The sequence below is a fragment of the Elgaria multicarinata genome, chromosome 17 (genome assembly GCF_023053635.1).
Source record: "Elgaria multicarinata webbii isolate HBS135686 ecotype San Diego chromosome 17, rElgMul1.1.pri, whole genome shotgun sequence".
Classification (NCBI taxonomy): Eukaryota; Metazoa; Chordata; class Lepidosauria; order Squamata; family Anguidae; genus Elgaria; species Elgaria multicarinata.
Window position 1 is genome coordinate 23,176,828 of NC_086187.1, and position 14,771 is coordinate 23,191,598.

At 46.5% G+C, this 14,771-nt stretch overlaps 1 protein-coding gene across 2 annotated transcripts in view; it reads right to left on the reverse strand.

Annotated features, from left to right (window-relative positions):
• Positions 1-1,011: 1,011 nt before the first annotated feature.
• FOXK1 (forkhead box K1) overlaps positions 1,012-14,771 on the reverse strand; it is a 60,985-nt gene continuing 47,225 nt past the window's right edge. Inside the window, exons 3-9 of one of the 2 annotated variants that reach the window (XM_063143635.1) lie at positions 7,187-7,343; positions 6,589-6,735; positions 6,265-6,458; positions 4,481-4,647; positions 3,250-3,531; positions 2,591-2,815; positions 1,012-1,673 (exon numbers count right to left, since the gene is read on the reverse strand). In XM_063143635.1, coding sequence (XP_062999705.1) covers positions 1,453-1,673; positions 2,591-2,815; positions 3,250-3,531; positions 4,481-4,647; positions 6,265-6,458; positions 6,589-6,735; positions 7,187-7,343 — 1,393 coding nt within the window. In that variant the 3' untranslated portion in view covers positions 1,012-1,452. The remainder of the gene's footprint in view (positions 1,674-2,590; positions 2,816-3,249; positions 3,532-4,480; positions 4,648-6,264; positions 6,459-6,588; positions 6,736-7,186; positions 7,344-14,771) is intronic. The other variant, XM_063143636.1, reaches the window with a different exon arrangement.

The window sequence follows — 14,771 nt, forward strand, 5'->3', positions numbered from 1 at the left end:
AACTACAACGACTGCATTTTCAATTTGGGCTTCCTCCAGGGAGCTCAAGGTGGCACAGAGTTCTCCTCATCTCATTTTATCCTCACAACAACCCTGTGAGGTAGGTTAGGCTGAGAGAGACAGTGACTGACCCAAGGTGATCGGATGAGCTTTGTGATGGAGTCGAGAATTTGAACCCAGTTCTCTCTAGACTTCGTCCAAAACTCTAGCCCGGGAGTGGGGAACGTAGGGGCCTCTCGACAGGGCTGGAGAACTAATGCAGTCACCCCTGAACATTAACCATGCTGGCTGGGGTTGATGGGAGCTGGAGTCTAGCAAGAGGTCCCCCACCCTTGCTTTTCCCAACATTGGCTCTTAAGGGATCCGGAACAGTATGGCTGCTTTGGGCCTCAAGGTTAAAAGTAATTCTACTCCCATCTAGGCTCAAGTCTCTCTTGTTCTCCCTGTCTTCCAAACTCAATCAACAGGAATGATACCGAAGATCCCAGCTGGCTGCTCCTCAAATCCCCATAGAAGAGAATTTGTAGAAACACACCGAAACTCTTGTCTTTTACTTGTTCACGTTGTACTGTGCTAACAATCGGAAGCTGCACTCTGAAGACTAAGAACAGACACACGTCAAGTTCAGCCCACTTTCCAAATCCGGGCCTCTTTAGTCCAACGTACCAGTATCCTGGCATCATGGTGTTGTAGGTTTCTTCATCCCTGCTTGATGGTATGGGCAGATTTGAGGCGGGCGGGTGGGTGGGTGAAGACAATGAACACCACGATGTCAGGACCTGAATATGTTGGATTAGGTTTTACAGGTGATAGGAAGGAAAACCAGACACGCGCCTGCCATTTTGGGTGGCAGTTACATGCGTATAGCAATGCCAACTCCCAGGCTAAGGTTTTGCAAAGGCATTCATAGATAGGGTTCCTCTAGGCTTTAGGCTTAAGAGCTCCGAGAGGTGAATGGCCGTGGGTGGGTGGGTGTTTGCGTGTGAGTGAGAAAAAGAGAGAGACACTGTCTTTGGAGAACAAAAGCCCCCACCCTCAAGAGTACGTGCCTCCATCCAGCATTTTTTTTTAATATGCTCACATACAACAACCATGCTTTGAAGAAAAAGAAAATTAATAGGGTGGGTTGGGGGCGATCCCAGCAGTCATACAATCAAACTGTCTCTGTGTTGTTGGTTTTTTCATCTAAAAAAGTGGGGTGGGGAAGAAACTCCGAAGTTAAAAGGCAGAACAGACTTCTGGTTACAGGTAGGTGGAAGTTTTGCCTGTTCATTTGGCACCTTGAGGTTCTAAGAATGGCTGGCCCGCCCTTTAAAATCTTATTTTGAAAGGAGCTTTTTATTTTAAAAAAAAAAATCTTTCTGAAAACGTCAAGATTGTAGTTCTTCTTTAAAAAGAAAAAAAAAACATCTTCAAAGCCTTTGCTGCCCCCTTTCAGAACATTCCGGTTCCTCATTCGCTGGCAGCCTGTCCTTGAGGGGCTGTTGAAGTGATAACGCCCGTCTGCAATGCCACGGGTCCTCTTGACTCCTCCATCCGGGACCTTTTGACATCCGGTTCGCTCGGAGGCTCTTCGGCATCTTTATTCCCCGCCTCTCCCGCCTGCTGGCTGACGACCACCGGAGTGGATGAACTGGCTTGGGCCGCAAGGAGCTGCAGTGGATTTGTTAGGGCTGGGGAAAAGAGGGAGAAGTAAATGGGTATTTTAAAATGTATATGTATTCGCAGAGCTAACATGCACAAATCATAGAATAGCAGAGTTGGAAGGGGCCTACGAGGCCATCGAGTCCAACCCCCTGCTCAATGCAGGAATCCACCCTAAAGCATCCCTGACAGATGGTTGTCCAGCTGCCTCTTGAAGGCCTCTAGTGTGGGAGAGCCCACCACCTCCCTAGGTAAGAACACCAGAAGAGCCCTGCTGGATCAGACCAAGGGTCCATCTAATCCAGCACTCTGTTCACACACAGTAGTCAACCAGGAACCTACGAGCAGGACATAGGTGCAACAGCACCTAGGAAGGGGCCTATCATTGTAGGCCCCTTCCAACTCTGCTATTCTATGATTCTATACCCAGATGAATTTTAAACCTAAGAATTTTAAGATGTTGTGATTATTATTTTATTGAATCGTTTTTATATGCTCTGTATTGTTGTATTTAATGTTGTTCCCCACCTCGATCCAGAGGGAGAGGCGGATAATAAATAAATAAATAAATAAATAAATAAATAAACATATTATTATTATTATTATTATTATTATTATTATTATTATTATTATTCTGAGTAACAATTGTGTAACGTGAGTAAATGTATGTACATATTTTGATTTACAGGGACTGAGATTCTCTATTTTGGTGAAAGACCTATGTTACAGCCTGGCACAATTCTCTTGGGTGCAAAATGAAAGGGGAAGCCAAGGCTCTCGCCATACTTTGCTTCCGGGGCGGCGAAAGGCAGCGTTAGCACAGACCTCAAAGATTGAAGCCAGGTGCAAAATGACAAGTCGCTTGTCCTGAGCATTCCACCCGGGTGCCCTTCTAGGGCAAGACCCCAAAGGCGAGCAGAGCATGAAAGAGGCGAGCCACACGTACTGTAAGTGCCGCCAGAGAGGCTGTTGGTGGAGACGGCGTGCTTCCCATTTTGCGTCACTGCTCGGACGGGGAGCTGGTGTTGTCCAATGGTCATGGGTGCAGCTTGCTGGAGGATGGTAACGGTTTGTCCCGGGATGCTTTGAGCCATCTGACTGGCCACCGTCTGAATAACCCGGCTGGCAGTGGGTATCGCGGCGAACGCAATGGTCGGCTTCTCATCCATCCCTACAGAAACAGAAGCAATCGTCACCCCACAACCTGGCAGCCTCGTGAACCTTCTGTATTTCCCCATTCGTTCTAGGCAAAGTTGGAGAACCATGCTGAATTAGCGTCGTTATTGTAAACACGCATACACACCCGCCACAGGATTGCTCTCTTAGCCTCGCTCGGTGCAAGAGAGATAACAGGAGGCACCCAGGGCTATTGGGCAAAGGAACGAAAGTGGCTGCTGCTTCCCTGTTTTTTCAAAGTATAAAATATCTAAGCATCCAGTCATCCAAAAACGCCTTAGTAGGTGTGCAGAAATTTAGTCATTGATTTTCTTTGAATCCCGCCTTTCTATGCCAAAAATGGCACTCAGGACAGCTTATATAGAGCGACCGGGCGGGGGGGGGGATGGGGGGGGCAGAATCCACGCCTTCTCGTGGCTCGTACGCTACCTCGAGGCTCACCCGCCAAGTCCAGGACGGTTCCGGCTGCTTCGTGGGCGCTGCCTGCGGGCCCCTGATTGGTCAGGATGTAGCCATTAGCCGAGTTGGCCGAGCTGGTCACAACCCTGACCATGGTCACGGTGGGGGCTTGCTGAACCACGTGAATGGCATGACCCGAAGGCTGCTGAGAGGTCACGATGGAGGCTGGCATGTAGGCCACCGGCTTGGCCACGAGGGCGGATGGCCGGGGAGGGACCGCCATGATCACTGGCTGGGCACTTACAGGCGAGCCTGGAAAAGAGGAGAAATAGGTGAACCATCAGTGCAGGACACGGAATAACGGGCTGAAGTTACAGGAAGCCAGATTCCGGCTGGACATCAGGAAAAACGTCCTGACTGTTAGAGCAGTACGACAATGGAATCAGTTACCTAGGGAGTTACTAGAGGCATTCAAGAGGCAGCTGGAAAGCCATCTGTCAGGGATGCTTTAGGGTGGATTCCTGCATTGAGCAGGGGGTTGGACTCAATGGCCTTGTAGGCCCCTTCCAACTCTACTATTCTATGATTCTATGAAATCCAAGGGGCCTCAGCGTTCACTTAAAAAGCAGAAATAGGCTCCCGGCCCTCATGGTTATAGAGAAAACCCTGTAAAGTTTTAGGGTTAACTCTTCAGCATATTCCCAACAACTCCTTATGCCTTTCCCCAGCCCTTATCCTTCCTACCTATTCCCAATCTCAATAACTTACTTTATTTACTGAATTCTAATCCCATCATTGCTCCAAGCTTAATACAGAATATATGGTTCCTCGCCTGCTCATGTTATCCTCACGACAACAACTCAGTGATCTAGGTACGGCCAAGAGGTAGTGACTGAGCCAAAGACACCCAGTAAACTTTGTAAGCCAGTGGGGATTTGAATCTGAGTTTCATTACACCCTATGGGCTCTCATCGCCTTCCCACCCATTCGCTCTTCCAATGCTTATTACATCCGATGATTGAAAACAGCCCCAATTATGAAAAAGTAAAGGGCCTTTTTAGTGGCTGCACCCAGACTTTGGAATTCCCTGCTCAGAGAGATCCGCCTCGCCCATTCCCTGAGGGTCTTCTGCTGCTTTGTTTGCTGCACTGAAGGAGGAGAGAAAGCCCACAATGCTAGGAACGGGAGAGAGAACTCTTGAGTGCCTCAGTGGAGTTCGCCAACCCGTTTCTCCTGCCCAGAAACGCCATGCATCGCTTACCAGGTGCACTTTGTGAATACCGGTACTCTGGAACAGAGGCTAACTTGGAGCTGAAGTCCTGGTCGTGTGGAATCGGCGAGCCCTCCCTCGACAGGCACTCTGGGGTCTGTAGGCCACTCGTGTGAGGAGACAGCAGGCCTGGATGAGTAGGGGAGGCAGGGGCACTCCTGGAAGGCAAGAGCACAGGGCCAAGGAAGAAGACCTATTAGTTTACCAAAGATAAGGAAACAAGAGATCCAAAACTTCTTAGGGTCACATGAATAATCTAATCGGGACTTCAGTGTGGAACCTACTGCATTTGTCTGACTTCTGAGAACCTCACCTTTTAACAAAGCCAAGTGTCTAGTCCTCACTACACCCCAAAGTCTACACAGATCTGGTTTGCACATAATGCTAACCCATGTTTTATTTAACACATGGGTTGCTGAATTCTGGGTTGTTGTGATGTATGACTGTGGCCATGCTAACCATCTAGAAAGAGAACCTGGTTTTTTTTTTGGTTGGGTTGCGAACTCTGGGTTTTTTAAACCATGGGTTGTCGTTATGTGCAAACGCAGAACCGTGGGTTGTTCATGGGTTATTTCAGCAGGATACAGAGGCGTCAGGCAAGAGTGATAAAAAACAAAAACCCAGATGCTTTACCTGCAAATACTACAGCCTCGCAAAGGCATTTGGGATGCAGGGAGTGAGCGGGTGAAGGAGGAGAGAAACAATGAACCAAGAGTTCGAGAAAAGAAACCACAGTTTATTCAATCATCTGTCAGGCAAGCCCTGGGTAGGGCAATAAACCATGGAATATTATTATATGTGAACCAGGTCTCTGTCTTATAACTTAAAATCCTCCATCTTCTCTGCTGAACTCAGCTACTGTAATATTAAATGCCTAGACCCTAAGCTGTTATTGGCCTCTAGTTTGATCTATTAACATGTTAAATCCCCACAAAAAGGCGAAGCTGGAATGCTGCAACTGAAAACAGTTTTCCTCACAACTCTGTCAATATTGCTATGCAGATGTAATTTTGCCGTAATGATTTAGCCATACATTGGCAACTGCTGCTCAGCCGCGGCTAATTGCATACCAGGTTCCCTCTCTAACAAGGTTTGCAGATCTACTTCAAACTAGAGATGTGAAGGCCCGGAAAAAAACCAGAAAAATCTGGGGAAAAAACGTTTTTTTCCCCAAGCCTTTTTTGTTTTTTCCCCGAAAAATTGGAAAAATTGAAAAAAATGAAGAAAAAATGGATTACAGGATGTTTTATTTTAGCATGATGAATAAAATGTTTAAGACAAGGTGTTCATATATTTACTTCTCTAAATGATTTCTAAAAACTGTACAGCATCAGATTATTACAATTTCTAGGCACCAAGGACAAGCAAGTCCTAGGTTGCAAACTGAGACTACAACTCTCAAATGCAAGAGCAAGATGCATTTCTGCCTCTAGGGGGCAGCACTGAAATCCGCCCCCCCCCGAAAACCCCCCCTTTTCCCCCATGGCTTCAAAATTTCCAGAAATTTTACATCTCTACTTCAAACCTTCGGGTTCACGCATTCAAAGCTAGCTCCTGCTTTTCAAGCCACAGTGCAAACATGAGCCTTGGCCCACGTTCACACCAATATTCCAACATTTCCTCTCCTACTTCCCTTCCTACAATCCCTCACCGCGCATTACAGAAGCTGAAACTCGCCCCCAATCAAGTCTACGGACAACATCTGGAACCAGGAACCTAGAATTCCCTTTGCAGCTACACACAGAGGGTCGTCCCCCCCCCCCCCCGGAACTCACCTGGAAGAGAGGGGCCCGAAAGGTGTTCGGAAGCAGGACACGCCCCGCTGTCTCCGTTTGCGGAATGCTTGCTCCACCAGTTTGCCTTCCGACGGAGGATCTATCCGCCAAAAAGAGCCCTTCCCAGGCTCCTCTTGAGAACGCGGGACTTTAATAAAATAACGGTTCAGAGAAAGGTTGTGCCGAATAGAATTCTGCAGGGAGCAGAAGGAGGGAAGCGGTTATTCCAAAGTGAAGATGTTCTTACTGAATGAATGAATGGACGGATGGATGAATGGATGAATGAGCACTGTCTCGCCACAGATCCGCACGTCGGGCACTCACCTGCCAGCCTTTATCAGCTGTCCTGTAATATGGATAATGCTTGGTGATGTGGGCATAGATCCCACTTAGTGTTAATTGCTTGTCCTGGGCTGACGAGATAGCTTGAACAATTAGCTGGGCGTACGAATATGGCGGCTTGGACTCGTCCTGCAGGCAAGCAACACAAACACAGATTCACGAGGGAGCGTTTAGCAGCTTCACAGTTCATTCATAGTTTGGGCCACAGCTTGTCTAACAAGGAAGGGCCCAGTCAAGCAGACACCCCCACCCCCCAGAAAACTGGTTTTTTTCCTGTGGAAATTCTCCCACTTATCTCCACTTGGAAGGCCAAATCATAATTCCCTTTAGCTCTCTAAACAGATAACCATACAGCCTGGTCGCATGGCCCAGCAGTCCTCCAACACCTGGCTGCTGCCTCCCAGCATCAGCCGCCTGCGGCACTCTGCCAAATGGTAGGGCCGGCCTTGCCAACCCATAGCCACATCCTGAAGGAAGTGCCACCAGACTCATCCATGTCGAATTAGCCCTGCATAATGCACGGCCAGCGGCCCAGTGGCCGTTGCAAGGGTGCAGATAAATAGGTAAAGTTTCTCGGAACCTTCGGGCTGTCTCCGCCAGACGCGTCCGCCTGCTGCTCTGACGTCGCCTTCGCCGCGTATTCCGCTGCCAGCTGCAGGTCCGAGGTAATATTCGGAGTATAACGGTATCCTGAGGAGCCAGCACCACGAGGACTGGCCGGGCATGAGTTGGGAACACTGCAGGAGAAGGAGTGAGGTTTGTCAGCTGTGTGTTAGTTCAGCAACAAGCACACACCAAGTGAAAAGATGTGGCAAATGGAAAGGTGCTTTTGCACATTCTGTTTTCTAGTTATATCCCCAAAATTTCAGGCATCATCATCATCATCATTTATTTCTTACCCGCCTCTCCACTTGGATCGAGGCGTGGAACAACAGTGAATATAAAACACATTAAAAAACTGATTAAAAACATAGCATACATGATTAAAACATCCTTAAACATCCTAAAAACATTCTAAAATTTCACTGGATAGGCCTGCCGGAAGAGATCAGTCTTTATAGCTTTCATGAATGCTAGTAGACTGTCAAGTTGATGAGTCCCCTCCGGCAGGCCATTCCACAGTCTGGGAGCAGCAGAAGAGAAGGTCATCTGGGTAATACCTGTCAGCCTAGTTTTGGTTGACTGAAGTAGATTCTTCCCAGAGGACCTGAGTGTGCGGGGCGGGTTGTATGGGAGAAGGTGATCCCGCAGGTAGCCTGGACCCAAACCATGTAGGGCTTTTAAAGGTGATAACCAACACTTTATACTTCACCCGGAAACTAACTGGCAGCCAGTGAAGAGATTTTAAAACTGGTGTAATGTGGTCACCCCTAGGTGTACCGGTGACCAGCCTGGCTGCCATATTTTGAACTAGTTGAAGTTTCCGGACTAGGCCCACAGGTAGCCCTATGTTGAGCGCACTACAGAAGTTGAGCCTCGAAGTTACCAGCGCGTGCACCACCATCTTTAGGTCTTCCAACTCTAGGAAGGGGCACAGCTGGCGTAGGTTAGGTGTAACCTAAAAGCATCAAGTCGGACTGCAGCAAAATACCAGCAGACTCTTCAAGCAAGCTGCGATCAGCTGCAGCTCCTCCTTAAAGTCTATCGTCTCTTTGCTTGTTTATTTGAAAGGAAAGGAACCTCTCGTGCAAGCACTGAGTCATTACTGACTCTTGGAGAGACGCCAGCTTTCGATGACGTTTTCTTGGCAGGCCTTATAGCGGGGTGGTTTGCCGTTGCCTTCCCCGGCCATGATTACCTTACCCCCAGCTAGCTGGGTACTCATTTTACCGACCTCGGGAGGATGGAAGGCTGAGTCGACTCGAGCCGGCTGCCTGAAACCAGCTTCCGCTGGGATCGAACTCAGGCCGTGGGGAGAGTTTCGGCTGCAGAAATTGCTGCTTATTTACAGCAGTTTTATTTCAACCCCCAGAAGGCCTATTGTTAATTTATTTCTTCATAGAAGGAGGCTGTTCTATCAAAGATCTGTTCTTTGAGTTTTCTCCAGCACAGCGATTTATGTTTAACAGCACTCGAGTAAAATATGACACCAAACATGGGATTTGGGATACTGGTAAATGGCGAACGTTCGCTCTCCTTCGCTTTATCTGCTCTCGTTTGGCTCATGGCTTGTGTACTTTGAACCTGAAGGACTAGGCTCTTCATTTCAGATTATGTCCAAATACGGAATAGCCCCGCTTTTTTGGGGCTGGGTATAGGAGATTATTTTCAAAAAGTTCTACTCATGCAAAGACCCTGTCCTTGTAAATCAGGTGCAACTGAATTTTTTGCACATAACTTTTATAAAGGACCAAAAGGGACTTGCTGTTTTGTTGACATGGAGGCTTCCTGGTGGATGAATTTCCGTTTGCTCTTATCTGGTGCGGTCAATATCAATGTTGCTTTGTTAGTAGCCAAACACTTAAACACTGTTACGAATACTAGATCTTTAGTGCTTGACAATTAGAATTGGTTCCGAAAGAGTAGACCGGCCTATTTTCCTTCTGACTTGCTCCCGGTTTGGTATGTCTTATGGTTGGTTGACTAATAAATTCAGAATGATCATTCCGGATACTGTCATTGTTTCACAACAGTTACGAATTTGATTTTAAGTTAGTGTTAAGTCCAACCCTGTTGATGATTAAATTATGTTTTTTATTGTTTTAATATAGTTAATGGTTTAACAAACACTTAGCCCTTATTTGACAATATTTGACCAGTTCATTGACCACATCTTCTTTTGACTCGTCAAATGCTCAATTCCCTTTTTTCAACCCTGCACCAAAGGTCGTAAGAATGTAAGAGCCATGTCGGAACAGACCAAGCGTCCATCTCGTCTACAATTATGTCCACACCGTGGCCAACCAGCTCCCCACGGAAATTCACAAGCAGGGCATGAGTGCAACCACACCTTCACGGTTACACTACCGTCGCTTCTACTCAAAGACACACAGCTCAGAGGATTATGCATGATTAACCTTGCTGTTTTAAACCTGTATTTTAAATCTGCATAAATCTCTGCATTGCTGCTCGTTTTGACCCGGGTTGTGCTTTTATATAGTATTTTGATAGTATTTTATATAGTATTTTATACTGTTATATAGTATTATACTATTATATAGTATTTTATACTGTTTGTTTTATATTTTGATTTGTGGCTGATGGTTTTAACTTTTGTGAACCGCCCAGAAAGCTTTGGCTATTGGGCAGTATAGAAATGCAATAAATGTATGTGGTGCAGTGGCTAAAGTGTTGGACTGGGAGTCAGGAGATCCGGGTTAGAATTATAGAATAGTAGAGTTGGAAGGGGCCTACAAGGCCATCGAGTCCAATCTCCTGCTCAATGCAGGAATCCACCCTAAAGCATCCCTGACAGAGGGTTGTCCAGCTGCCTCTTGAAGGCCTCTAGTGTGGGCGAGCCATTGTCATACCACTCTAACAGTCAGGAAGTTTTTCCTAATGTCCAGCCGGAATCTGGCTTCCTGTAACTTGAGCCCGTTATTCCGTGTCCTGCACTCTGGGAGGATCGAGAAGAGATCCTGGCCCTCCTCTGTGCGACAACCTTTTAAGTATTTGAAGACTGTTATCATGTCTCCACTCGGTTTTAGTCCCCACTCGGCCATGGAAACTCACTGGATGACTTTGGGCCAGTCACAGACTCTCAGCCCAACCTACCTCACAGGCTTGTTGTGAGGATAAAATGGAGCGGAGGAGAAGGAGGATTATGTACACCACCTTGGGTTTGTTGGAGGAAAAAAGGTGGGATATAAATGCAATCAATCAATCAATCAATCAAATAATCCAAATCCTCTGATAGGCAGACAAGGTTGCATATGGAAAAGAGTCCTCTTCATAAAGTTTGAAACCCCCCTGGACAAAAACAGATGCCTATCTTTCTATCCTACAGCACACCAGTGAGTATTACTGAAGTTAATATAATGTCCAATAACGTGGTCATGTTTCAGTAGCTTCTTGCAGAGAGGATGGTGGGGAAAAAAATTCACAGTTAGGAGAAGTGCCACAAGATGGCACTCATGGCACAAGCTGTAAGCCAGGGTGGTGGTGGTGGTGGTGGGGCACACGCCAAGGAACAAAACACAAAATAATGAATGCTTGCTTAAACTACTGCTTCTCTCAGACAAAACAGGAGCGGTTCTGCTGTGGGAAGATTAATCAGCGAGTCAAGGCTGGTGATCAAACAGGGGTTTTTTTTGGGTGGGGGTGATTGATCTGCAATGGGACAAGTAAAAAAAGGGGGGTCACGTATTTTTTGCTGGCCCTTCACTTGCAAGGTGCACATGCCAAGAGCGTCACAGCTGAAGCAACACGCAAAGTACTCTGAACAGAAAACCATTACGGTTGTGCATGCTGCATATTCGCGTTCCCCATATGAGCGCAAAACACGACCAGGAATCCTCTCTTTTCCTCCTCGAACCTCAGGTTCTTCCAGCTTGGGAAGGCAAACAAGAATCCCACAAGCTCTTCGTGGGATTTGCATCAATACATGTTTAGGGGCATGCAGTTCAAGAGAAAGAGATCTGCCCCTTTTTGAAACTGGACCAGTTTTCAGGCCGGTAACGTATTGCAAACACACAAAAAGAAACGTTTGCTGCACGAGTTTGGGTCCTTCTGAGAACTGGGAACTTCCTGGTTCACGGTTTAGCTCCTCAACTATTACCTCACCTTAAAACTGTCTGACACTTTGCTCCCACTCAGGCACGCTCAACCCAACCAAAATTTCACACTTAACTTGAACGCTGAACTTTACTCCCAATACAGATGAATAACCAATGATGGCGATGACGGTTTTCTCTTCCGAAGCAGAGAAGGCAAAAATGCAGATCAAATTCACTATATGTCACGTCGCCAAAATCCCCTTTCCGGAAAAGTCTTCCTCCTGCCTCCCATTTCTGTGCTACTGGGACCAGTTCATTCTGCGTGGAGCAACGCTGGCAAGAACGTGGCCATTAGGTCACCAGTGTGAGTGACGTGAGAGCCAGTGCAGTGTAGTGGCAGGGAACTGGGAATTGAGAGATTCGGGTTCTAGACCCCACTCCACCGTAAAGCTCCCTGGGTGACTTTGGGTCTATCAGTGATTCTCAGCCTGCCCTACCTCACAGGGTTATGAGGATAAAATAGAGAGCAGGAGGCGCATGTAAGCTGCTTTGAGTTCCTTGCAAGAGGGGGAAAAAGGCAAGGTAGATGCTTTTGAACTGTGGTGTTGGAGGAGAATTCTGAGAGAGCCTTGGACTGCAAGAAGATCAAACCAGTCCATGCTCCAGGAAATAAAGCCAGACTGCTCACTTGAGGGAATGGTATTAAAGGCAAAACTGAAGTACTTTGGCCACATAATGAGAAGACAGGATACCCTGGAGAAGAGGCTGATGCTAGGGAAAGTGGAAGGCAAAAGGAAGAGGGGCCGACCAAGGGCAAGATGGAGGGATGATATTCTGGAGGTGACAGACTTGACCTTGGGGGAGCTGGGGGTGGCGACAGCCGACAGAAAGCTCTGGCGTGGGCTGGTCCATGAAGTCACGAAGAGTCGGAAACGACTGAACGAATAAACAACAACATAAATGCAATCACAAATAAAATAAAATCACATCTCTATACCCTAGCCCATCTCTCTTTCTGGCCTGGTTCAGACAACACCCTAAACCATGCTGCTTAACCACAAAATGGTTAATGGAATACATTAAGGTTGATGCATTCCCTTAACCATTTTGTGGTTAAGCAGCATGGTTTAGCGTGTTGTTTGAACCAGGCCTCCCTCCCTCCCTCTCTCTCTCTCTCTCACACACACACACACATTCTCTCTCTCTGTGCTTCTGAATTAGAAGCTGGAAAAATACACTCAGGGGATTACTGAAAAGTTGCAAAAATAAATTACATTACTACTCTGGGAGCAGTGAAGTGAAATTGGGAGTGTTGTGAATGGAAGGAAGCCACACCCACACAGCGCCTCCTCCACCATTAACAGGCCACGTACCGTCGGCAAGGTGGAACCTCAATTACTGAAGCCCCACCCACTTCCGAGCAAAGGAACCCCGCTCATGAGGGTGTCACAGGATTGCGTAGGCAGGATGAGCAAAAGCAGGTCATGGGGTCTTCCCCCAAATAGCTTATTAAGAGAGGGGTTTTTTTATACGTGGAGATGATTTTTCAGGGGTTGCTAAATCGGTTCTACTGCTATATGAACGGGCAAAGGCAGTAGCTCAGCAGTAAAACAACTGATTTGCATGCAGAAGCTTCCAGGTTTGACACCTGGCTTTTCCAGGTAAGGCTGGGAAAACTTCTTCTAGAAACCCTGGAGAGCTGCTACCAGTCAGTGTCGACAATACTGGGCTGGATGGACCAAGGGTATGACGCAGTATAAGCACCTTCTTATGTTCCAGTCCCAGTTCAAGACATTATAAGGCACAATCCTATGGATGTTTAGACAGGAAAAAACCCTCCCATCATTACCTAGCCAGCATGGCTAGATGGGGAATGCAGGAAGCTTTAGGAGTTTCTGTTCTGTCTAAGAATGGAGAGGATTGTGCCTTTAATGCCGGAAGTAGAGACAAAATGGCGGTCTTCTTGCCATCCCACGCCCAATACTTTTTTTTAAAGTCATGCTGCACCAGACACTATTTGCTGCCTTCATCTAAGTTCAGAAAGAGAAGCCCTTCTCATTTGCCCACCTGCGAGAGCAATTTGGTGGGTGAACACACAGAAGAGGGCCTTCTCTGCAGTGGCCCCACGCCTTTGGAACAAACTCCCATAGGAGGTCCGCCATGCACCATCCTTGCAGACTTTTAAGTGCAAAGGAGAGGGGGGGAAACACCACCAAACGGAGCAAAACAGAGAGCCAAGCTCTGGTGCTGTAAAACAATATTTTCCTTTATTTTTTTATTCTTTAATGAGGCTTTTAAGAAGGCCTTGAAAACATTTTTATTTTGCCATGGCCTTCTCATGATGAGCACTTTTACTGCTGCTACTGCCATTGTTGTTCTTGCTCTCTTGCCAATTTTATTGTTGGCTGTTCTTGCTTTTTGAGCGCTGTTTTATTGTGTTTATGTTTTTATCGCTTTTAAGGACTCGACTGTTTTTACGGTTTTTATTGTTGTAAATCAACAGTTATTCCTATGCCTCGATCTGAGGGCATCACACGTTACAGCACACTGTGTGAAAATGAAGCTTTGGTCCAGAGATGAGGTTGGAGCATGTCATAGGGGCCAGCCTCCCAGTGTTAGGGGTGTATGATTTTGGCTAATTCAGAGTTCGTTCCGGGATGCAGAGGTGTGAAAACGTCAGTTCCATATTTAGGCTTCTTCTTCACCGCTGTTCTCAGTCTCATGACTGGGAGGGGAAGGACCTTATTTCAGTGGTTAAACACTTGCTTTGCATAGAGGTTCCATCCCAGACAGTTCCACCTAACAGGATCAGGTAACAGGTGATGGAAATGAGTAGTTGCCAGTCAATATTGGGCTAGGTGGACAAACAGTCTCACCTGGAATAAGCAGCTTCCAAGATTTCTATGACATTACGTGTTTACTCCTTGTATTCTCACAAAGGGCAGAGGCTACTTATCTGGGTGGACTCTTAGTAAGCAACACCTGAAGATCAGATAATCAAAGTTAATCTGAATGGTGTGTATTTATTTATTTATTTATTGCATACCCTCCCCTTGGAGGCCCGATTGGTGCCAACATTGACTGCATTTCGACGCCAAGTAAAAACATGGCTTTTTAATAAAGCCTTTGATGGTTATTATTATTATTTTATTATTTTATTTATTTATATAGCACCATCAATGTACATGGTGCTGTACAGAGTAAAACAGGTTAAACTCACTGGCACATTGTTTTAACTGTTTTAACTGCTTTTAAATTATATATTGTTTTAACTTGGATCATGGTTTAACTTGTTTTTAACTGTGCATATTTATTGTTTTATACTGTGTTTTTATCTGTACGCCGCTCTGAGATTAATGATATAGGGTGGGATATAAATGTTTTGTTGTTTATTCGTTCAGTCGCTTCCGACTCTTCGTGACTTCATGGACCAGCCCACGCCAGAGCTTTCTGTCGGCCGTCGCCACCCCTAGCTCCCCCAAGGTCAAGTCTGTCACCTCCAGAATATCC